At 42.2% G+C, this 25,000-nt stretch overlaps 2 protein-coding genes across 4 annotated transcripts in view; one reads left to right on the forward strand and one right to left on the reverse strand.

Annotated features, from left to right (window-relative positions):
* Window positions 1-4,185, forward strand: part of gak (cyclin G associated kinase) — a 26,823-nt gene extending 22,638 nt beyond the window's left edge. Inside the window, exons 23-28 of one of the 2 annotated variants that reach the window (XM_053674606.1) lie at window positions 176-325; window positions 454-543; window positions 701-943; window positions 1,066-1,217; window positions 1,352-1,528; window positions 1,899-4,185. In XM_053674606.1, the coding sequence (XP_053530581.1) occupies window positions 176-325; window positions 454-543; window positions 701-943; window positions 1,066-1,217; window positions 1,352-1,528; window positions 1,899-2,000 (914 nt within the window). In that variant the 3' untranslated portion in view covers window positions 2,001-4,185. The remainder of the gene's footprint in view (window positions 1-175; window positions 326-453; window positions 544-700; window positions 944-1,065; window positions 1,218-1,351; window positions 1,529-1,898) is intronic. The other variant, XM_053674607.1, reaches the window with a different exon arrangement.
* Window positions 4,186-8,414: 4,229 nt separating this feature from the next.
* On the reverse strand, window positions 8,415-19,747 carry LOC108255642 (UDP-glucuronosyltransferase 2C1). 2 transcript variants are annotated; one of them, XM_017451740.3, is made up of 6 exons: window positions 18,925-19,747; window positions 17,957-18,105; window positions 17,638-17,769; window positions 10,497-10,584; window positions 9,195-9,414; window positions 8,415-8,983 (listed from the first exon to the last, which is right to left on the reverse strand). In XM_017451740.3, exons 1-6 carry the CDS (start codon window positions 19,658-19,660, stop codon window positions 8,701-8,703), a joined length of 1,608 nt encoding a protein of 535 aa, XP_017307229.1. In that variant the 5' UTR covers window positions 19,661-19,747; the 3' UTR covers window positions 8,415-8,700. The 2 variants fall into 2 exon arrangements, with proteins under 2 accessions (XP_017307229.1, XP_053530584.1); XM_053674609.1 differs by lacking the exon at window positions 18,925-19,747 and adding an exon at window positions 18,801-18,848.
* Window positions 19,748-25,000: the final 5,253 nt, after the last annotated feature.

The following is a 25,000-nucleotide window of genomic DNA, read 5'->3' on the forward strand; positions in this document are numbered from 1 at the left end:
CCTGAAGCCTGATTGGCTGTTAAAATCCTACAGCAGTGTGATTTTCAGTTTAAGCTGATTCATGTTGATTGGATTTGGTGGGGTGTGTGTGCGTGTGTGTGTGTGTGCGTGCGTGTTAATGGATCAGTGTGTTAATCGGACGTGATCTTAATGGTAACTGGTGTAATTGAAATAGATAAGCTCACGGGGGATGTGCCCAAGATGACATCATCAGCGAGTCAGCCTGATTTATTGGGCGGCTGGGACAGCTGGACCTCCGGAACCTCCGGCACCTCCAGAACTGCAGCTAGCATGTCTGCTAACGCTAAAAAACCCGCCTTCACTGGTAACCAATCAGCTGATCAATCACAATCAGTGTGGCTGTAGTTTGTCTGCTTCGCACTGGGGGTGTGTGTGTGTGTGTGTGTGTGTGTGTGTGTGTGTGTAGGTAAATAATGTGCGTGTGTGTGTTAGCTCCAGGTGTGTCCTCATCGTTCTCGAAAACCAAGTCTCAGAGCTTTGATCCCTTCGCTGACCTCGGTAACCTGGGCTCCACGCTGCCAGGTCAGAGTCACCTACACACACACACACACACACACACACACACACACACACACACACACACACACACACACACCTTAAACTTACTGTATGTTTCATGATTAACTGTGTGTGTGTGTGTGTGTGTGTGTGTGTGTGTGTGTGTGTGTGTTTGGTTCAGGCTCCTCCAGCAGTGGGTTTGCAGGTTCTGGATTTAAAGCAGCGCCCCCTGCTGGAACATCAAAGAGCTCGAGTCAGTCATGGCAGCAGCAGCCATCGTCTCAACCTGCTAATAAACCCTGGGCACCTCCGAGCTCCGCCCCCAAACCCAACACCACCCAATCAGCAAAGACCAACTTCAACCTTCAAAACTTCAGTGTGATTGGAGGACGAGAAGAGCGAGGACGCAGGGGGCCGGGATTCGGTAAACACACACACATACATGGAATCACTCCTTATCTCATACACCCCCTAGACAGGCGCAATGTGATGTAACCTGTGTGTGTGTGTGTGTGTGTGTGTGCACGTGTGTGTGCATGTTTTCAGGTCCGAAGCCCAAAGTGAAGGAGGACGATTTTGAGGATTTGTTATCCACTCAGGGATTCTCCTATAAACCGGAGAGAAAGGGAGGACCGCGCACCATCGCCGCCATGAGGAAACAGGAAATGAGCAGAGACATGGATCCACTCAAACTACAGGTACACACACACACACACACACACACACACACACACATAGCATGGTTTATGGTTCCTCTAACAGGTCCTGCTGAATGAGCAGTGACCCAGGTGTGTGTTTCACTGTGGTCATGGGGTGTGTGTGTGTGTGTTAGATCTTGGACTGGATCGAGGGGAAGGAGAGGAACATCCGCGCTCTGCTCTCCACATTACAGACGGTGCTGTGGGAGGGAGAGACGCGCTGGAAACCCGTCAGCATGGCCGACCTGCTCACACCTGACCAGGTGAAGAAGTTCTACAGGAAAGCAGCGCTGATCGTCCATCCTGACAAGGTGTCTGTCTCTCTCCCTGTCTGTCTGTCTGTCTGTCTGTCTCTCTCTCTCTCACTGTCTGTCTGTCTCTCTCTCTCTCTGTCTCTGTCTCTCTCTCTCTCTCTCTCTCTCTCTCTCTGTCTGTCTCTGTGTGTGTGTCTCTCTCTCTCTCTCTCTCTCTCTCTCACTCTTCCTTGCTTTCTCACACACTCTCTCTCTGCCTCTCTCTCTCTGCCTCTCTCTCTCTCTCTCTCTCTCTCTCTCTCTCTCTCTCTCTCTCTCTCTCTCTCTCTCTCTCTCTCTCTCTCTGTCTCTCCGTGTCTCTGCGAGCACTCTGTTACGCCGCTCTGGCGTGCCTCGCTGACCCGTTGTCGTCGTTGTTGTCGTGCAGGCGGCGGGGAAGCCGTACGAGCAGTACGCCAAGATGATCTTCATGGAGCTGAACGACGCCTGGTCCGAGTTCGAGAACCAAGGATCTAAAGCGCTGTTCTGAGTGACGGTACCGCACACGCGTCTCTCTCTCTCCGGGAGCAGCGAGGGGGGGAGATGGAGAGATGGAGAGGGGCTTCTTCAGACGGAAACCTGTGCAGAGAGAAACTACAGAATAAACCCACGTCTCTGTAAACCCGACCACCATGCCTTTAAACAGTGACACGGACAGACAGACCGGCGGCCCACAGAGGAGCGGACCTGTCTGTCTCTCAGTGAAGGACAGACTGTTGGAGGACAATTCTCACCTGCTCTTACACCGTGTGTGTGTGTGTGTGTGTGTGTGTGTGTGTGTGTGTGTGTGTGGCGCTAAGGGAACAAAGGAATGAGTCGCTTATTAATCTTTATTTTTGTGTATATTTTTTTTATCTCATTTTTCTGTCTTATCTCTTTCTGGTATTTATGTTACTCATTACTTATCACCAATCAGCACGTTGTCGTGTGTGTGTGTGTGTGTGTGTGTGTGTGTGTGTGTGTGTGTGTGTGTGTGTGTGTGTGTGTGTGTGTGTGTGTGTGTGTGTCACTCCGGCAGAGTCGAATCGTCTGCGTGTTTCTTAACAGCTCTTAAGTCCTATTTATTGTTCGTGAGGCTGCTGATGTCACGCCTGAGGAGGAAAACAACACCGTGTGTGTGTGTGTGTGTGTGTGTGTGTGTGAAGCTTAAAATCATTCCAAAGCATCTACCGGTGTGAATGTGCGTTATATAAAAGCTGTTATCAGCTGGAATGTACCATGACATTTACGACGACTCCTCGTGGTCCGGGGACGCGCTGATCCGAGCTCTGCCAAACAAAACAGTGGATTAAATGCGAAGGAAGAGACGCGGCGTTCTGATCTGATCTGATCTGATCTGATCCACTGTTTAATCCGTTAATAATCAGTAATATCGATTACCAGCAAACCGCCCGTCTCTAACACACTTACTGATCCACTTCAGAGCTCTGATCCCCGTGCGCCCCCCCCAAATCAAACAAAAAGACCAAATGTAAAATATTACCCTGTGAATCACGAGAGGAGGTGTGTGTGTGTGTGTGTGTGTGTGCGAGAGAGAAATGAAGCTTTTTTTTCCATGAATCATTATTTAACCCCGTACTGAGGACAGATTACAGATTTTAGCGTGTAGTGTGAACTGTCTGGCTGAAGTCATGTTTGGAAGACAGGAGGCAGCGCTGCTGAAGGACTTGTGCAGTATTTGTGGTGTTGGAGAAGCTGACCGTGAAGCTGCGCATGCTGAGGAGTTAAACACGGTGATTAACCGTGTGTGAGATCTCTTCACAGGCCCGCATCCTCCCCAGCTTTAATCTGCGCTCGGGTTCGAGCACGGCGCACTGACCAGCAGGTACAGAGCGATGACCTGCTCTACAAGCTGCCAATCATCACCGCCACTCGTTTATGGACCCGCCCTCATCCGCCACACGTCTCTCGCTAAACACCTTCATCGTCATTATTATTGTTATTATTATTTTATACCAAGTAACACTCTCAGAAGTGCGTCAGGTTTAAAGGCGGAGTTTACAGTCGCATCTCCAAGTGTAATGTACGGCGTCTCGTTTTTCACTTGACTCCTGGATTAAACACGGCTGGAGGACGTGACATCGGTGTCTGACTCCGAGCTAGCCCAGTGGAGTCTCGTACACACACACACACACACACACTTCTACACTTAAATCTATTCCGACTGCAGTCCATTCCGCTGTTGTATTTACCCGTCTCCCTCCTCCCACGCAGACTCGGACATTCAGCCCTCACGTTAATGCACTAGACACAACACCGTGACGCATCTCCGTCCTTCCCGATCAACACTAGAGACGCGACACGATGAAGAGCCGGTTATCGGGGCGTACCTGCTGGTTAGTGTGCTCGCCGAGGCTGTGATCACGGGAGGTTCATCTACAGCGTGATGTGACCCCATCAGCATGTTTAGATTCAGAAGGAAATGATGATGATGATTGTGATCAAGCTGCAGGGGGTGATTTCTCTCAGTGTGGTCAGGATCCTCCCATCACGTGGAGGAACAGAACTCTGTACAATAATGCTCTATTTTGGTAAAAGGATGATCGTCATTCAGGGCCTTACACCTTTCATTTCTTATTTTCTTGAATCAGTCTCACTCCGGCCTGATTTCCACCGTCCGCCTGTTCTTCTTGTTTTGGACTGTATGAAAAATAAACCACAATCGAAAAAGGTGACTCGGACTGAAGCGTTTTTACTCGCAGCGCAGCTGCAGGTCACCTGTTAATCCATCGTTAATCCCGTTCCTCTAATCTGAGCTTTATTTATTTAGTTATTTATTTAATAAACTCCTTTTTGCAGTTAGGAAGACCAAACCCGTGTTACTCTGTACATCTTAACCTAGTTCGAAAAAAGTATGTTCTTCGGAAAATTCAAAAGGGCGGACATTAATTTTTACCCTATCATGGCATAATTGGTATCATTCTTCTCTGCATGACCCAGGGCCAATCACATGACAATGAGCAAAAGTAGTACAACTATTAGCTTTTTTTCCAATTGCATTAAAGTTGTTGACCACAAGGTGGCACTGATCAGAGGCTTTTTGAGTGCCTTCAGAGAATGGTCCTGATTTTAGTAACAATACGCCGAAATACAGCATTTTACGTCTAATTCAAAATGACTGACCTAATAAAATGTCCGATCATTAGACTCGCTACAGCCCAAAGGATCTAAGCAGACCAGTATCATGATTTTATGACAAAGCGTTAAGCAAAAATGTGCTTTGTTTTATCTCGACCACTAGGTGGTGCTGTTCTGACACTGTGCAGGTATCCTCAATTCATGATGGCTAAAGGGGGAAATAATTTTGATTCTAGCACTTATGATGCTAAAGCGGTTCTATGGGCTGCCATAGACTCAAGAGTGGAAGAAGAAGAAGAACTCTAACTAAAAGAATAGGTGCCTATGCTCCTTCAGTGCTTGGCCCCTAAATCTATCTTCATAACGTGTGACGGGTGCGGTTCTGACCCAGTAAATCGTTTTGGGGAATGTCAGTGAAACCCCATCATGACGTGAACGAAGTAACAGCGCTTTAATATCATTTTAATATCGAGGCTCTCGTGTGTTCTACGTGTTGCTTTATGTTTTAATGCTTGTGTGTGTGAGAATGTGAAAATAAACACACTTGTAGCTGTAGAAAACACACATGGAGCTAGAGCAGTAACGGTACTCATAGTCTTATTTTCAGTGTGTATTTTTTTCTCACGTTTTGAGATATTTTAATGTTCACAGTGACGTCTGAAAGCCTGAATCACGCTAACGACCACAAGATACTGGTCACGGTGGTTCTGGATCCGGAGTCTATCCCAGGAACGCTGAGGTGAAAAGAAAAAAACCCGCATTTACAAAGAGGAGTACAGCTCAAGCACCTCACTATGTAAATATAACGGTACCAAAGGTACTTTCCCGGGTCGGGTGGTACTCTCTAAAACATGCTGGCTTATTTTTGTTCTTTTGGGCTGTTTAATTGTTATTATCTCAGTCTTGGGTAGTTTTGTCATTTTCACTGAGAGTCGAATCAATGCACCCCTTCACCGCCCCTCACACGGACCCAACACCCCGACCCCTCAGCCCAGCTCCTTGGGTCAAATCACCTCAGCGTGGACTGTTTGAATGTTTGATGTTAATTCACACGAGTGAGCGACACCGCACGTGTTAAACTACCGTCCGATCACGTTGTGGACTGCGCTGCCGACGTCATCATCCGACTCTGAATTCGCCTCTGAGTGAATGTTTGTTGCTTTGACCCTTTGATTGTGACCTCGGAGTCGGAGTCCTGAGGCGAGGAAACCGAACGTTGCTGAAAACATCTGGAAAGATAATGAACTCCGCATGGCTCTGTAGCAGATAAACACATACAGTGATAGCTTAGCTGTTCCTCCCCTCGGCTAGCGACGCCGCACTAGCCTAGCTAGCAAAGTTTTATATTTGATCAATCTGGTCGTCCTACACAGTGGTAACTGATGTGTGTGTAATTCGCTGTGCGTGTGAATCGGATGTAGATGTCATGTTCAGCACCTCGAGTCCGTAGTAAAAGATGTTCTAAATCAGTCTATGATGGTGTCCAGTATTACGTCATGGTGGCGGCGGTACACAACTTAACATCATCCACACGCGTGTTATTACTAGTGATGTGAAAGGTGACTACGCCGCGAGCGTAACGGCGGTGTTGATGGCTGTGTGAAATGGCTAAGCGGGAGACTCCGTGACGCTGCTCTCTCGTATTGTAACGACCCCGGTCTAGGGTCGAGGTGTAACATAAATCATAATCAAAACAATGAGGTCGACACACATTCCATTCGATTCTTTGACACCTTGCCAATTTATTATTAATTTTGCAGTAAAGAAATAATCCAAAACAAACAATCACTCAAAGCAGAATGTCTTCAGGGCTTAATATTAAATATAAACAAAACACATCAAACAAAACCAGCGCTATCTTGCCCCGTATCAGTTTAAATATCCTAACAACAGAAACGGTTTTTCAAAATAAAATACAGAGTGTGCCCTAACTCCCTGATTCAAAAACAGAGAACAAAAGATCGACTCAAAATAAACGGCACCCAACCCCTACAGCTTTCGTCATACCAAGAAAAGGAATATTTGCAATAGGTTGCGATATATTTATAAATAAGGCGTACAGTCAGACACAACATATGAGGCAGGACAGGGGAATGGGACGACACAATATTCTACCCAAACACCACCATACGAACACTTCAATCACTCGCTTCTTTCACTCGTACACAGTGTAAAAACAAGCGAGTTCACTCAAACACCAAGAAAACAATCACGACTCAATCACCCCCAAGTGATCACACACACCACACACCCACATGCCTCTCGGCATAGCCTTCTTTCATCCTTCTTTCTTTTAAAAAGACGCACAATCTTCTCCTCTCCGATCCCCGAGCACAGCGTCAGCACGTCCAGTTAGGATGGAGCGATCTGTGAGAGCGAAGAGAGAGAGAGAGAGAGAGAGGAAGTGGGAGAGAAAGAGATAGAGAGAGAGATAGAGAGAGAGAAAGTGGGAGAGAAAGAGATAGAGAGAGAGAGAGAGAGATAGAGAGAACACCAGCACAATATGTCTCCTGATGTAACAATTCTAGTGACTGTAATCAGTGTGAAACTGAAGCCTCATATCTCAGCTTTGGAGTGTGATATTCAGACCAAACTCGTGTCACTGTGTACGTCTCGACCCCAACAAACTACGGTGTGAATTTGGGGGATATGACTTTCCCCGATCGTCTTCATATCCACAGCGTCGGTTCCGGAGGTCGAGACGTAGACAGTAACGCAAGTTTGGTCTGAATATCTCGCTCCAGATCTGAGATCTGAGGCGTCAATTTCACACTGATTACAGTCACTATAATGTACAGGTGTTGGACATAATCACACACACTATAGATCACACACTCACTATAAATCCCACACACATGCTGGAATCACACACTCGGCATAATCACACACACTTCTCTGCCTCAGGGACTGGACAGCTTACATTCACTGATTCAACTCTGAATTCTGCATCATATCAAAGAGAGTTTGAAGATATGTCTGAAAGTCGAACCGAAAGGGGAGCTTTCTACAGGATGATGATCCCAATCACACGAGCAAATCCACCAAGGAACGGCTCAGGAAGAAGAAATGGAGGGTTATGCAACGGCCAAGTCAAAGCCTGGATTTGAATCATGTTGTGGGGGGGATTTGAAACGGGCAGAACATACAAGAAAACCCTCAAACATCATGCAACTGAAAGAATATTTCATGGAAGAGTGGTCAGAAATTCCAGCACGCCTGGTGGACATTTATGCAAAACACCTATAAGAAGTTATTTCTGCTAAAGGGGGCAATACTAACTTCTGAGGCCAAGGGTGCGCTTACTTTTTCCACAGAACAATCTCACATCTGTTCACACGTACTCACCGAGGACCGCTTCTCAAATCCAGCTGAAGTCAACGTGGGATTTGTGTAACGTGTGTTCATTAAAGACAGGGCCACACCCACTTTATCTGGAGCGTGTTGTGTAAAAGATGACGCTGCAGTGTACGGTAGGAGAACACTAAAGTGTTTTTTGCCCTTGGATGCATGTAAACCTGCTGTAGGAGACCTCACACAGAAATTAGGCACTTTTATATAGCGTAATATGTGCACTTTAAAAGCCGTGTAAGAGCTTTGGGAAAAGGTCTACGACACAATCATTTAATCCCAGCCGGGGAAACACACAGCCAATCAACGGCTTCCAGATCACATGATCGAATCCTATACTCACTTCCTATTGGATGTCAGATTAAAAAATGTTTAAAAAAAACAACCTTTTAAACCTGCAGAACTCTTGAGGGAAATGTTTGTGTACAATAAAGTCTGTGAATGAAGCTCTGGAACACAAAAGTGTGGATTTGAAGTGTGAATATATTTTATTTATATATTGTTGTGTTATTTTTTGGTTAAACTGCAGACAGGTGAGCTCATCCGTCTTACCTCAGGGAGACTAGACCGAGGTGGGAATGTAAGAACAATAATAATGAAAGAATTTTACACCAAACAAATAAAACAGAATTTTAATTTAAAGTAAAGTCAGTCTCACTTTGTATGATTCACATTATATATGTTTCAGTAGCATTTTCATTTCATTTACTGCAAAACAGAAAGTACAACACGTTCTGCGTTGTGATCTTTCTACAGAGTGGACGTCACTCCAACTTCCTCTTGTGATTTCGTGTTGATTTGATGATCCAGAGGCCGACTCTGCTGGTCTTCATAAAGATGTAGAGGATTAGAGCGAGTGCGAGGAGGAAGAAGCTCAGCACGTCCAGCAGGTAGTACTGGTACCAGGAGAGCTGATGAGCGGCTACGCGCAGGTGTTTAGCGCCTTTATTCTTCATCACGTACTCGATCCAGAACACGGCCTCGTCCAGAGGTTTGATGGGACGCTCGTGGTGCGTCTGGGACAGACGCCGGGCGTTCGCCTTGTACCTGCATGGCAAACAGAGACGCTTTACTTAAACAGAGCGGCCACAGAGAGGCGTTTAACGTTTCTTTCTGCAGTGGAAAGAAAGACGCGTTTTCAACATTGAAGACCTGAACAGGCGGCAGACGTTCGTATGCAGAAAACTGAAACTAGTGAAAATGAACAGATCTGGTCAGATCTAGCCATGATTTCCTGAGAAATAGTTGGTCCCCTTACTTTGATTGATAGATGATGGCTTTAAGAGTGTCCACCAGGTCCTGCGTCTGCATTTTGTTAATGTCCAGGACGATGGCGACGCCTCTGGCCTGCATGCGCACCATGTTATCTGGTTGATCGGCAAACAGCGGGATCCCCACCATGGGCACGCCGTGATAAATGGCCTGATACACACTGTTGGAGCCACCATGAGTGACGAACGCTCGGGTTTTGGGATGACCTGATTGGCCAAAAACAAGGCACGCCCATAAACACAATATAGAAAAAATATAGCTGCAAGCAGCAATTATGGGGCCAAGCACTGCAGAGGCAAAGTAAGGAGATAAACACGGCCATTATTTTATAAAAACCATTCAGAACTTATCATCAAAAATGTGTTTTTTCATATCTTGTGAACACTAGGTGGCACTGTTCTGAAACTGTACAGGTACCCTCAAGCCAGGATACCAACGACAAGTACTAAGTTTGGTATGAATACACTAATGCGTTATGGAGATATAGCCTCACAACCATATTGGTGTGCTCGGATTTGTTTGCATGTTGTTCGAGAACGATTTTGTCTATCAATAAGCTTTTAATACGTTTTCGTCAGTCGAGTCTAATGATGATCTCTTTCAAATTACATGAAAATCGGATGAACAGTCTAGGAGGAGTTCGAAAAAGTATGTTCTTCGGAAAATTCAAAATGGCGGACATTAATTTTTACCCTATCATGGCATAATTATCATTCTTCTCTGCATGACCCAGGGCATCTGTGAAGACCAATCACATGACAATGAGCAAAAGTAGTACAACTATTAGCTTTTTTTCCAATTGCATTAAAGTTGTTGACCACAAGGTGGCACTGATCAGAGACTTTTTGAGTGCCTTCAGAGCATGGTCCTGATTTTAGTAACAATACGCCGAAATACAGCATTTTACGTCTAATTCAAAATGACCGACCTAATAAAATGTCCGATCATTAGACTCGCTACAGCCCAAAGGATCTAAGCAGACCAGTATCATGATTTTATGACAAAGCGTTAAGCAAAAATGTGCTTTGTTTTATCTCGACCACTAGGTGGTGCTGTTCTGAAACTGTGCAGGTATCCTCAATTCATGATGGCTATAGGGGGAAATAATTTTGATTCTAGCACTTATGATGCTAAAGCGGTTCTATGGGCTGCCATAGACTCAAGAGTGGAAGAAGAAGAAGAAGAAGAAGAAGAAGAAGAACACTAACTAAAAGAATAGGTGCCTATGCTCCTTCAGTGCTTGGCCCCTAAATCTATCTTCATAACGTGTGACAGGTGCAGTTCTGACCCAGTAAATCATTTTGGGGAATCCAGCGATAAATCCTGGTGTTTGGAGCCAGAGTGTGTGGCTTCTCTCCTCGGTAACTCCACACCACCTGTCAATCAAATCCCAACATCACGTGAATGAAATAACGCAGAGCTTTAATATCATTTTAATAATCTCTTATTGTTCATATATTCAAACAATTTATACTAGAGAGAAATAGTTTGTATATAATGTAACCTTAGTTTTGACAGGTATAGGTCAAAGGTCAAAAAGATACACATTCTAACTCTCTATATCTAGATCAAAGGTCATGATCATAAAAATATTTTTGTTATGTTAAATCGGGATCACATACATTCGTGACAGAAACATTACCATACATGGTACGGGCATATGTATTCCAGACACACAAGTTGCACACACATGTTCTTTCTAACACTCTGTGGTAGGTCATAAAAATATATATAGTTATGTTAAATCTGGATCACATACATTCCTGACACAAATGTTACTATACACGGAATGGCCATGTGTATCACACACAGACATCCAAACAAAAATATGACACACACAAACACACTTTATTTTCACATTATTTAAAAGGAATTTACATGTTATGTACTAAATTACCATAATTATGAACACAAGTTGTTAAGTTGACAATCATTTTTAAAATTATGTTTCTCCATTTAGATTGTCTGCAGTAGAATGCAGTCTTTTAAACCAGGAAAAATGACTGCCTTTAAGTTTTATAACAATAGTAAGTAAAATCCAGCGTGATTTACATTACAAATCTCATACGTAACATCTCTGCAGGATTTATAGACGTTAAAGCACTGAATGAAATGAGCAATATAGACAAAAAATAAACACTCTGTGTCTACTACTTTTATCTCTCATAGAACTATCCACAGTCCAAAGGCTGTGGAGCTAGAAGGCTACGTGTGCGAATGACAAAAGATTTTTAAAAATAAAATAAAAAATGTATCAATACATGAAATTAGATTACACAATGTAGTTGAGGTTTACATGAATAAGCAGAAATGTAATCATGCTTATCTTTCCTATAGCACAAATGAAAAGCCCTCTCTAGATGAACAGATTTGTCAAATGAAACTTTTTCCTTCTTTTCCACTGCTACGGTAAACTAAAGAGTAGATATTCAAATGACACTGCTAAATATGACTAGCATTAGCTACGTGTACTAGTGCAAAATAGTCCATCAAATGTATTAGCCGGTGTAGCCTATACACGAGTCCACTATTGGTCATATCACTATTGAGAACATGCCCCCAAATTCATTGCTTTAGTAGAATTTAATGGTAAGTGAAATGATAATCACATTGTAATGACCTTAGTATTTGTTCAGTCTACAGGTCCCTCTAACACTCTGTTAAATGAATAAATGTAAATGTACTACAACGTAAATTTTGTTTTAAATCAATTAACGCAGAAATTACACACAATGTTAAGTTGATGTAATTATCAACATTATTATGTCAACACAACTCATCAAAATAATGTGTACAACTTTAAATATTTAATTAATTCAATAAATTAGAATTTTTATCTTGCAACCACACATTAAATTTAGATTGTGGGGGTTTGTTTTGTATAGCTCCGCTGTTAGAAAATACACGATGGTTGAATGTGAACATAAATGAGCAGAATGTAAGCTTGGGAAATAAATGAAACGTTATTGATTGCACTTTTTGAGAAAATGACATGACTTTGAATAAAACTTTACTGAAATAAATACTCTAAAACATTGATATACCCGAAGAAATGTAAAAAAGAAAAAATAATAAAAAAATACTTTTTACATACCTTCTAAATAGGTCCCTTTAGGAGGTAAACGTTTTAAAGACGGTGTTTTATAAGAAACGCGCGTATTACATGCCTTCTAAACCTAACCCTTTAGGATGTAAAATGTTTAAAGTGCTGCTTAAAAGAATCGAGAGTTTTGTTTAAACTAGAAGACACAATTTCCGGGGAATGTCTTGTAGGCCTATACACAGTGTCCTACACATCTGAAGTGTGTGTGTATGTGGGTGTGGGGGTGTGTGCGTGCGTGTGTGTGGGTGTGTTAGAGAGAGAGAGAGAGAGAGAGAGAGAGAGAGAGAGAGAGAGAGAGAGAGAGAGAGAGAGAGAGTGTCGAGTGTTTCCTGGGGGTTTGCTGACCAGAATGCTTACAGTGTGTTTATGTTAATGAATTAAGGGACGAGTCGTGTGTTTCAGGGTTTTACGATCCCTACCAATGTGTACATTTGTGGTTTAAGTGAATCTTTGTTTCTGAAATTACTTCTGTGGTAAATATCAGTTTGTGTAACTAATCTATCAGAAAATACTAGACCCGGTGACTGAATGTGGTAGATGTATGAGAATTTTGGACATGTTATGCATGTGTAGCTCCCTATGTGTATGATCTATGTGTAATCCTTCCGTCAAGAAATGAGCAGACTGAGGTTTGTGAAATAATTGAACTGTTTATTGGCTACGTTGTTGAGAAAAACACTGTGATGTGTAAAACATTTCTACAGTCCTTCAAGGCTGTATGATGTCGTTGTTCTCTTTTACTGAAAGAAAGGTCAAAACCATCGGTGTTATTCGTTGTGAAGACTGAAGTGACAATATGTCTGAAGAAAATGAAAATATGTATTACATATCCTACCTGCTAACCGGGTTATTTTAAGGGTGAAAAACCTTTTTTTAAAGACGGTGTTTTAAAAGAGTCGTGCATTTTGTTTAAATTATAAACAAGATTTCAGAAAATGGTCCGCCAACGAGAATACTTACACAGAACTGTCGCTAAATACATAAGCTTTCGTCTATGCTTTGACATCCCGTGTCCCAGCAGTACATTTATGACCTCTGATGACCATGTGGGTGTGCGGGGGTGGGTGTGAGAGAGAGAGACACAGGTGTTCTTTCGGGGGTTTTGCTGACCAGAATTCTTACAAATGTGTTTGTTAACGAATTAAAGGGAGTCATGTGTCTCAGTGTTAAAATAGTGGTTAAGACGTCGTAGTTAAAACACAGAAGAAACTCTGCAACTATCTGTTACTATGTCCGCTCCGAGAAATCCTAATACCCTTAGAAGATTGCTGTGTATTCACCAACAAGAGGACCTGTTGAAATGAGAGAGGACCTGACTTTTGCTCCAAATTTTTTTTTAAAAACCAAGATGTTAGTTTGACAAATTATTAATGAAGGTAATGTAAAGATGTTGCTGTTTAACCCTGAGCAGGGCGTCAACAACGCCAAAGATCCTGTCTTAAGTCGGAGGGTTTAGTTAGGAGGTAGAAAAACATTTAAAGACGACGTTTTAAAAGAAACAAGTGTTTCATCCTTAATGGTAAAAAAGAAAAATGGTCGTACTCCAATATGAAATAAAACGGCGGAGACATACTGAGTACATTTCTGTTCCACAGTCTATAAGGATCCCCAAACTTCATGTAGTGTGGAAAAATATATACACCCTCCGTGACTACGTTACTTAAGGTTTAAACATTATTATTTTGTGATGGCAGCAAGACAAAACGGTTGTGCATTTGGTATCTGATGATTTTAGAATTAGGCCCCAAATGTCAATTATGATTTGTGTATGGCTTCGTCAGGCAAAGATCACGACGGTATGGAAAGAGTATACAAGAGTAATTGGGGTGATCTAATGCTTAGGACTTGTACAGTACTTCAGCTCGGGAACGTCCCACCATGGCGTTCAGAGAGGCGTTATCTAAGGTACACGTATATATAATATAGATCAGATCACCAGTCTGTCTTTACCCACTCCTGATCTGGGGGTGGGTGGGATGGGGATATCAGTTCAGGCATATTTCCAACAGAAGAGAATATTAGACATTTAGTGTAAACTAGTGAAAAAATAAATAAAATCTCTGAAACATTTCAGTGAAAATAGTGGTCCATATTTAATGCATTATATTAGAAATGATAGTACAGTCTTTGTTGATCAGTTACCAATTCATACTTTAAAATAATTTGTTTAGGAGCATCTGAATCTGGCAAATAACTTTTATTGTATGCCTAAATGCAATAAGCATAGACGAAAGCTTATGTATTTAGCGACAGTTCTGTGTAAGTATCCTCGTTGGCGAAACATTTTCTGAAATCTCGTTTATAGTTTAAACAAAATGCGCGACTCTTTTAAAACATTGTCTTTAAATGTTTTTCTACCTCCTAACTAAACCCTCGGACTTAAGACAGGATCTCTGGAGCTGTTGATGCCCTGCTCAGGGTTAAACAGCAACATCTTTACATTACCTTCATTAATAATTTGTCAAACTAACATCTTGGTTTTTTAAAAAAATTTTGGAGCAAAAGTCAGGTCCTCTCTCATTTCAACAGGTCCTCTTGTTGGTGAATACACAGCAATCTTCTAAGGGTATTAGGATTTCTCGGAGCAGACATTGTAACAGATCGTTGCAGAGTTTCTTCTGTGTTTTAACTACGACGTCTTAACCATTATTTTAACACTGAGACACACGACTCCCTTTAATTCGTTAACAAACACATTTGTAAGAATTCTGGTCAGCAAAACCCCCGAAAGAACACCGTGTCTCTCTCTCTCACACAAACACCCCCCCCCCCCCCCCCCCCGTTGTTGAGTGTTTTTCTCAACAAAGTAGCCAATAAACAATTCAATTATTTCACAAACCTCAGTCTGCTCATTTCTTGACAGAAGGATTACACATAGATCATACACATAGGGAGCTACACATGCATAACATGTCCAAAATTCTAATACATCTACCACATTCAGTCACCAGGTCTAGTATTTTCTGATAGATTAGTTACACAAACTGATAATTACCACAGAAGTAATTTCAGAAACAAAGATTCACTTAAACCACAAATGTACACATTGGTAGGGATCGTTAAACCCTAAAACACACGACTCGTCCCTTGATTCATTAACATAAACACACTGTAAGCAGTCTGGTCAGCAAACCCCCAGGAAACACTCGACTCTCTCTCTCTCTCTCTCTCTCTCTCTCTCTCTCTCTCTCTCTCTCTCTAACACACCCACACACACACACACGCACGCACACCCCCACACCCACATACACACGCACTTCAGACACTGTCACCAGAGCTCATAAATGTAAAATGTACACTATCTACAGAACTGTCACCCCGGGAAAACACGTGTAGGACAGTGTGTACAGATGTGTGTACACACCTCAGATGTGTAGGACACTGTGTATAGGCCTACAAGACATCGCCCCGGAAAATGTGTCTTCTAGTTTAAACAAAACTCTCGATTCTTTTAAGCAGCACTTTAAACATTTTACATCCTAAAGGGTTAGGTTTAGAAGGCATGTAATACGCGCGTTTCTTATAAAACGCCGTCTTTAAATCGTTTACCTCCTAAAGGGACCTATTTAGAAGGTATGTAAAAAGTTTTTTTATTTATTTATTTTTTTTTTTTTACATTTCTTCGGGTATATCAATGTTTTAGAGTATTTATTTCAGTAATTTTTTATTCAAAGTCATGCCAATTTCTCAAAAGTGCAATCAATAAAGTTTAATTTATTTCACAAGCTTACATTCTGCGTTAATTGATTTAAAACAAAATTTACGTTGTAGTACATTTACATTTATTCATTTAACAGAGTGTTAGAGGACCTGTAGACTGAACAAATACTAAGGACATTACAATGTGATTATCATTTCACTTACCATTAAATTCTACTAAAGCAATGAATTTGGGGCATGTTCTCAGTTGTGATATGACCGATAGTGGACTCGTGTATAGGCTACACCTGCTAATACATTTGATGTACTATTTCGCACTAGTACACGTAGCTAATGCTAGTCATATTTAGCAGTGTCATTTGAATATCCACTCTTTAGTTTACCGTACTTTAGTTTTGTGGAAAAGAAGGAAAAAGTTTCATTTGACAAATCTGTTCATCTAGAGAGGGCTTTTCAATTGTGCTATAGGAAAGATAAGCATGATTACATTTCTGCTTATTCATGTAAACCTCAACTACATTGTGTAATCTAATTTCATGTATTGATACATTTTTTATTTTATTTTTTAAAATCTTTTGTCATTCGCACGCGTAGCCTTCTAGCTCCACAGCCTTTGGACTGTGGATAGTTCTATGAGAGATAAAAGTAGTAGACACAGAGTGTTTATTTTTTGTCTATATTGTTCATTTCATTCAGTGCTTTAACGTCTATAAATCCTGCAGAGATGTTACGTATGAGATTTGTAATGTAAATCACGCTGGATTTTACTTACTATTGTTATAAAACTTAAAGGCAGTCATTTTTCCTGGTTTAAAAGACTGCATTCTACTGCAGACAATCTAAATGGAGAAACGTCATTTTAAAAATGATTGTCAACTTAACTTGTGTTCATAATTATGGTAATTTAGTACATAACATGTAAATTCCTTTTAAATAATGTGAAAATAAAGTGTGTTTGTGTGTGTCATATTTTTGTTTGGATGTCTGTGTGTGATACACATGGCCATTCCGTGTATAGTAACATTTGTGTCAGGAATGGATGGGATCCCGATTTAACATAACTATATATATTTTTATGACCTACCACAGAGTGTTAGAAAGAACATGTGTGTGCAACTTGTGTGTCTGGAATACACATGGCCGTACCATGTATGGTAACGTTTCTGTCACGAATGGATGTGATCCAGATTTAACATAACTATATATATTTTTATGATCATGACCTTTGATCTAGATATAGAGAGTGAGAACATGTATCTTTTTGACCTTTGACCTATACCTGTCAAAACTAAGGTTACATTATATACAAACTATTGCTGTCTTATACCGGTCACGGTGGAGCTGGATCTGGAGTCTATCCAGGAACACTGGGTGTGAAAGCAGGAATACATTCTGGTTGATACTGCAGGGCATCGCAGGGCACCATACACACACATTCACACACTTATTCACACCTAGAGACCAAGCCACCTATTGGAATGTTTTTGGGAAACCGGCGAGAACGTGAATGAAACCCATGAAGAACTGGGGAGAACATGCACAGACATTAACCCGAGTTCAGGATCCAACAAGCTCTGGCTCTGGAGTTCTGAGGTGGTAATGATGCCCGCTGTACCACCCTACACAGGTGTGTGTGTGTGTGTGTGTGTGTGGGCGTGTTGTGAACCTTCTGAGGGATCTGTCCGAGAGCCGAGGCGATCATGTTGGACTTCTCCATGGTGAGGTTTGTGATCAGCGTGCCCAGAGCGAACACCACAACACCATCATCTCCAGAGCTCTGAACAAACTCCTCCATACCCTTCACACACACAGACACACACACAGACACACACACAAAGAAAGACTGACCCAGTTTTATACACTCGTGTTTGGTTTCTCAGATGTTCTTTCGTGATCACACGCTGGATTCTGTGAATATTACTCAGTGTGTGCAGACATGTGATGAATTATGTGTGTGTGTATGTGTGTGATGAGGCTTGGTGCACCTCTGGTAAAGGTTTAGCAGGAGTACAGTGCAGGCCTCCGACATAGATGAAGTTTGGTAGGAGAGGTCGCGGGAACTCGAAGTCCCAGTAAGCTCTGATCAACCAGATATCAGCTCGACCCATCATCTCACAGTAACTTGTGGGTTTACCTGCAACATGAAGAACACTGCATCAGTCCACCAGACAGAGAACCATAATCTCTCTCTCTCACACACACACACACACACACACACACCTGCAAAGTGTGTTCTCAGTGTCAGATTATACGATGAAGATCCTCTAACGATAGATCTGTGATTAAAGGAAATGACTACGTTCTGCTTTCGTCATGGATCAGCACGATCCGTAACCCAAACGTTCTCCAGTAGAAAGCTTGAGGTCTCATTTAGGTTTCTCCGATGCCACTACCATGCAATGAGTTTGCTGTCCTCCTATCGGTGGATTTTAGAAGAACGTCGCTCTCACACTGATATTTTAATCACACGTTTCTCAAACGGACATCAATTTATCGACTTTGGTCGCAACAGCTCTAAGCTGTCCGCAGACAACGTCAGCATGTCACACACTGTAAGACATTCTCTGATCTCAACTCACACACAAAGAATTCTTTTACGATGTGAATTCATAGCTATATAAACCCACCCAACTTAACCTGCTCAGCCCCTCTGCCCATCCATGTATGACGTAATCTACACAATGAGTCAAATAAAATCAAACAACCAAAAGCTGTTTTATAGTAATTATAGCTAGTATTTTATGGAAACAGGACATTTTGCTCCTCTGACTCCTTTAAGTACATATTTAAATGTTTAAAGGTGTAACTGGCCTACACTGGAAGCTTTACCTGGATCAGGTGTGCGTGTATTGATGGTAAAGTTAGCAGAAAGGTGGACTGGTGTAATATAGACTTTATGCTAAAGAGCTGAACTTAGACACCATCAGACACTATCAGACACCATCAGACTCGCCTAAATACTGGCTGTAGTACTGGTCGTATTTCCTCCACAGGCTCAGGGCCATGACGTCCTGACTCCAGTAGAAGAGCACATTGCGCACGCGCTGCGTGAAGCTCATGCGGTCGGTGAAGTTGCACGTAGATCCCGGCACGTAGGCCAGTGGCGTTACGCTCGCGCCGCACAGGCGCTCCACGGTGTGCGCGATGGAGAAGCGGAACGTGTAGACGAACGGCACGCCGAGCGTGTGCGCCATCAGGTCGCTGCACGGGTACACCGGGTCCGCGAGGACCGCGTCGAAGCGCATGCGCCTCAGCTTGTCCATGAGCGGCGGGTTCCGGAGCGTGCCCTCGCAGTACGAGAGGACCAGGTCCTGCCTGCGGGAGGCGAGCCGGTAGAACTCCACGTACTTCTGCAGCAGACCGGCGCGCGCCCTGTCGTAGATCAAAAAGCGCAGGTATTCCTCCAGGAACAGCTGCAGCTCCGAGTCCGACACCGACACGTTGAAGGAGAGCAGGTCGAAGTGCGCGGCTTGGCGCACGTCCCGGTGAAGCGCTACGCTCGGCACGAGCACCGATACCCGGTGTCCTCGGTCCATCAGCGCGTCCAGAACCGGGATCATGTTCAGAAAGTGACTTCCGTCGCAGGGCCAGACCAACACATTCCCGCCGTGCACTCCTGCCAGAAAAGCGCACAGCATTAGCACCGGGAACACCTTCATCTCCATCCTCATCTCCATCCTCATCTCCATCCTCAGAGTGTGTGTGAGAGAGAAATGTGTGTGATTAAACACTGTCCCTCTGAGATAGTGAACTCACACTGGGTTGAGTTAGAAGGTAAAGTTAATTCCAGTGGTGTGGCCACGCCCCCTTTTCCTGACTGACAGCTGCACTGAGGTGAAAAGAAAAAAAAAACCCCCAGCATTTACAAAGAGGATTACAGTTCCAGCACCTCACTATATAAATATATCGGTACCAAAGGTACTTTCCCGGGTCGGGTGGTACTCTCTAAAACATGCTGGGGGTTTTTATCTACCCAAACCCTGGGTTGAGTCTTTTGGAACATTTAATTGTTATTATCACAGTCTTGGGTAGTTTTTGGGTTGTCTTGTGTAACCCAACCGCTGGGTTAGTGGTTGAGTCATTTTCACTGACAGTTTAACCAATGCCCCCCCCCCCCCCCCCCCCCACCAGCCCTTACGCCGCGAGCGTAATGGCGGTGTTAATTAGTAAATGAGTTAGTGTTACTGGCTGTGTGAAATTCCTAAATTTGAATTTGATGCGGGCGGCTACAGGAAGCCAGTGGAGGGAGATGAGGGGGGGTGTGATATGGGTTCTCTTGGGCTGGTTGAAGAGACGAGAACAAAAACACGGAGAAGACATCTGTACAAAACATGAATCTGTTTCTGGACACGTAAAACATGTAAAGGCAGCGGAGATGAAGGATGCAATGCAAGTGGGCTCAGTGATGAAGCTGAGAGAAAAGCCTGACACCTTGTGGAATTTCTTTGAATAACTACTAAATGTAAATGTGAATTTCAGAATCCACGGGCTCGGATCCTGGGGCATCTGGAAGCACACTCCCACTGCGTACATTCAAACAGATGTATGCTGCATCATCACAAAACATGGAACATCTAAAACCAGCATCCAATGAACTAACGCCATACACTGGTGATGTGATCCCTGCTTTGGAACTGTCAACATGCCAGCACAAGCAATCAGAGAATAGTTTCCTGGTGTAATGAACAGGATCTGGTGTTTGTTAATAACTGGAATCTGTTCTGGGAGCGTCCTAGGTTGTTTCGTCCTGATGGCCTGCACCCCAGCAGCCTCGGAGCGGAACTGCTGTCTGACAACATCTCCAAGACGCTACACTCCAAGTGACTGTCTACCGTAAGCACATCTTCTACAATAACAACGTTCACCATAAGCAATGTTCAATTAATAGTCCAACACCTGTAGTACATTCTATAGAGACTGTGTCTGTTCCCCGAGCTATACAAATACATAGACAATTTCAGAATGTTTGTTTTAGTAACCTAATTAACCTAAAATTAGATCATACTGAATGCACATCCAGCACCTTTAATCTGAAGCTAGGACTATTAAACATTAGATCTCTTGCGTCTAAGGCTCTTATTGTTAACGACATCATTACTGATCAGGAATGTAATTTAATGTGTTTAACGGAAATTTGGATTAAACCAAACGAGTGCATAGCATTAAATGAAGCCAGTCCACCTGGATACAGTTATGTACATCAGCCTCGTTCAACTGGTAGAGGAGGAGGTGTTGGTCCATCCATAGTAAAAATCTAGTCGTCACACACAAACCTAGTCATAAATTTAATTCTTTTGAAATTCTTTATACCAGCATAACTTATGTAGCCACAAAAAATAAGTCAATTCCTCTAATTATTATTTACAGACCCCCAGGGCCATATACTGAATTTCTTAGTGAATTTGCAGACGTTATCTCAAACCTGGTTGTGTCTGTAGATAAAGAATTAATCGTCGGTGATTTTAATATTCACTTTGATAACCTGGAAGACCCTCTGAGAACAGCGGTTGTGTCCATCTTAGATTCAGTAGGGATTAATCAGAACGTAATCGGACCTACCCATAACGGTGGTCACACTCTTGACCTCATACTAACATACGGATTAAATTTTTTCGTAATTTTTCCTGTCTGAAGTTGTCTCAGACCATTATCTTATCTCGTTCATAATACATATGGATCATATTTACACCTCGCCTACACATCAGCTACTACACCGAGCTTCATAAATAACCTTGCAGAAACATCAGTTAGATTTGGATCACCGTCTGATCCGATAGAACTCAATCAGGCGACTGAAAGCTTGGAGTCAACACTCCGCTACACGCTAGATAGAGTGGCTCCACTCAAAAGAAAATTAATTAGAGAGAAAAATCTAGCGCCTTGGTATAACGATCAAACACGTACCTTAAAACAGACAACTCGACAATTAGAATGTAAATGGCGTCAAACGAAATTGGAAATATTTCAAACAGCATGGAAGCATGGAAGGACTGAAATATAGGAAATCTCTTGGCGATGCTAGAAAAGTCTATCTCTCCACCTTAATAGGAGACAACAAAAACAATTCTAGATTCCTTTTCAACACAGTAGCAAAATTAACTAGGAATAAAACCACTACAGAGAGAAACACAATCATTACATAGCAGTGAAGATTTCATGAAATTTTTCAATGATAAGGTTGAAAATATTAGATGTGTATATAGCAATATCAGATAAACATTTAGAATGTTTTACTCCACTTAGAGAGACTGAACTAGCTACATTAATCTCTTCAGCCAATTCATCAACTTGCATACTAGATCCCGTACCTACATGTTAGTTTAAACAGATTGGTCCAGTAGTAATTGAGCCACTTCTAAATATAATAAATTCTTCCCCAAGCAGTGGCTATGTACCTAAATCACTTAAATTAGCAGTTATTAAACCCTTGATTAAAAAACCTGATCTTGACCCGTCTCAACTGTCCAGCTATAGACCAATATCAAATCTCCCCTTCATCTCTAAGATTTTAGAAAAGGTTGTAGCAAAGCAGTTATGCTCGTACTTAGATAGGAATAACATTCATGAAATGTATCAGTCAGGATTTAGACCTCATCATAGCACAGAGACAGCGTTAGTTAAAGTAGTAAATGACCTTCTACTGACCTCTGATCAGGGTTGTGTCTCGCTGCTTGTGTTACTAGACCTTACTGCAGCTTTTGATACTATAGATCACACTATTCTCCTTGATAGATTAGAAAATGTTGTTGGTATTAAGGGAACAGTCCTCTCCTGGCTCAGGTCTTATCTGACCGATCGTTATCAGTTCGTAGATGTAAATGGTGATTTCTCCATGCGTACTGAGGTTACTTTTGGAGTTCCACAGGGTTCTGTTTTAGGCCCACTGCTCTTTACTTTATATATGCTACCCCTAGGTCAAATTATTCGTAAACATGGAATTAGCTTCCACTGTTATGCTGATGATACACAGCTGTATGTTTCAGCGAAGCCAGAGGACAGACAGAAGCTTAGTAAAGTTGAGGAATGTGTAAAGGACATTAGACATTGGATGATTATTAACTTCCTTCTGCTTAATTCTGATAAAACAGAAATACTTTTATTAGGCCCACGTGTAGCTAGAAGTATTCTTTCTGATCACATGGTTACTCTGGATGGTCTTTCTGTTTCGTCATGTGCAGCAGTTAAAGACCTTGGAGTGATTATTGACTCCAGTCTATCATTTGATGCTCATGTAGATAATATTACTAGGATAGCCTTCTTTCATCTCAGAAATATTTCTAAAATAAGAAACATATTGTCACTACATGATGCAGAAATATTAGTTCATGCATTCGTCACCTCTAGATTAGATTACTGTAATGCCATACTGTCTGGATGTTCCAGTAGGAATATAAATAAGCTCCAATTAGTCCAGAATGCAGCTGCTAGAGTCCTAACTAGAACTAGAAGATACGACCATATCACACCGATATTATCAATACTGCATTGGCTCCCAGTAAAATCTCACATTAACTATAAAATACTTTTATTAACCTATAAAGCACTAAACGGTCTCGCACCACAATGTCTAAGCGACCTTTTGGTTTTCTATGATCCGCTACGCCTACTTAGATCAAAAGATGCAGGCTATCTGACGGTACCTCGAATAGTGAAGGCTACAGCAGGGGGAAGAGCTTTCTCTTATAGAGCCCCACAGTTATGGAACAGTCTTCCTATTAGTGTTCGGGACTCAGACACAGTCTCAGTGTTTAAGTCTAGGCTTAAAACGTATTTGTTAACTCAAGCCTACCCTGACTAGACTTTCTGTTACGCTAAGCACAGTCCTAATAATCTCTTCTCTCCCTCTCTCCTTCTGTCGAGCCACACACGATTTTATGTAGATACTAGAGATCCTGATCGTCTCTGCTCTCCGGACCTGCCTGATCCGTTTCGGATGTCCTACCTCTGGATGGAGCTCAAATCTTCTTTAATTCCAGACTGCTGGGACTACGGCTGCTCCTAACGCCATACAGACTTCATATAAATCCATAATGAACTTTTTCACAATATCTGTTGTTACCCAGATGAGGACGGGTTCCTTCTGAGTCGGGTTCCTCTCGAGGTTTCTTCCTCTTAAAACATCTTAGGGAGTTTTTCCTCACAACCGTCGCCACCAGCTTGCTCAGTTGGGATAAATTCGCACCTTTAATATCTGGATAGCGTGTTGAAATTTCTGTAAAGCTGCTTTGAGACATTGTAAAAAGCGCTATACAAATAAAATTGAATTGAATTGAATCAGATACACATGAATCAGATACACGTGAATCAGATACACGTGAATCACATACACATGAATCAGATACACGTGAATCGATACGCATGAATCAGATACACGTGAATCGATACACATGAATCAGACACGTGAATCAGATACACGTGAATCAGATACACATGAATCGATACACATGAATCAGATACACATGAATCAGATAAATGTCTGCAAAACGTGTAAACGTCATCTGTGTAAAAGTCCTGACCCTCTACACTCTCAGAAACTGTAAACAGTGCCCGTGAGGTGGTACCCTTACATCCAGAACCTTTATTACTGGATCTTTCACCTGGAATTGTACATACAGTACATTTATAAAGATTTCATGTACATAACTGCACCATAATAAACTTTTTGATTCAAGTGTTAAAGGAACACCATGTACACTATTATTTCTAGATAAAAGATACAGAGTAAAAAGTTTGGTGTCTGCACACTGCACCTTACTGACATTTCCACAGTCACGGCTGCATGGGTTTGTTTCTACTACCGCTTATATCAAATGAATTGTTAAGTTGTCTTAACTGCTGGTTTAATAGTCAAACTTGTGGACTGAGAGTTAACACACAGAGGTTTATTGTTATGACACGAAATCAAGCAAGAACGTAATCAGTAAAAATACTCAGAAGAGAGCAGTGTCTCTGCAGAGGAAAAACAAGTATAAACCAGAATTATTAATCATTATGTACAGTGCCCTTCTCCCTCGGTTCATACGAGCAAA

This window comes from Ictalurus punctatus, chromosome 22 (assembly GCF_001660625.3).
Source record: "Ictalurus punctatus breed USDA103 chromosome 22, Coco_2.0, whole genome shotgun sequence".
Classification (NCBI taxonomy): Eukaryota; Metazoa; Chordata; class Actinopteri; order Siluriformes; family Ictaluridae; genus Ictalurus; species Ictalurus punctatus.

Excerpts from the sequence above, each read along its gene's own strand:
- LOC108255642 (XM_017451740.3), bottom strand. The coding sequence starts at position 19,660 with ATGGAGATGAGGATGGAGATGAGGATGGAGATGAAGGTGTTCCCGGTG. Across the intron at positions 10,585-17,637 it reads TCGGACAGATCCCTCAGAAG|GTGGTGTGGAGTTACCGAGG; the intron begins GTTCACAACACG and ends TTTGATTGACAG. Across the intron at positions 9,415-10,496 it reads TCCCCAAAATGATTTACTGG|GTCATCCCAAAACCCGAGCG; the intron begins GTCAGAACTGCA and ends TTGGCCAATCAG.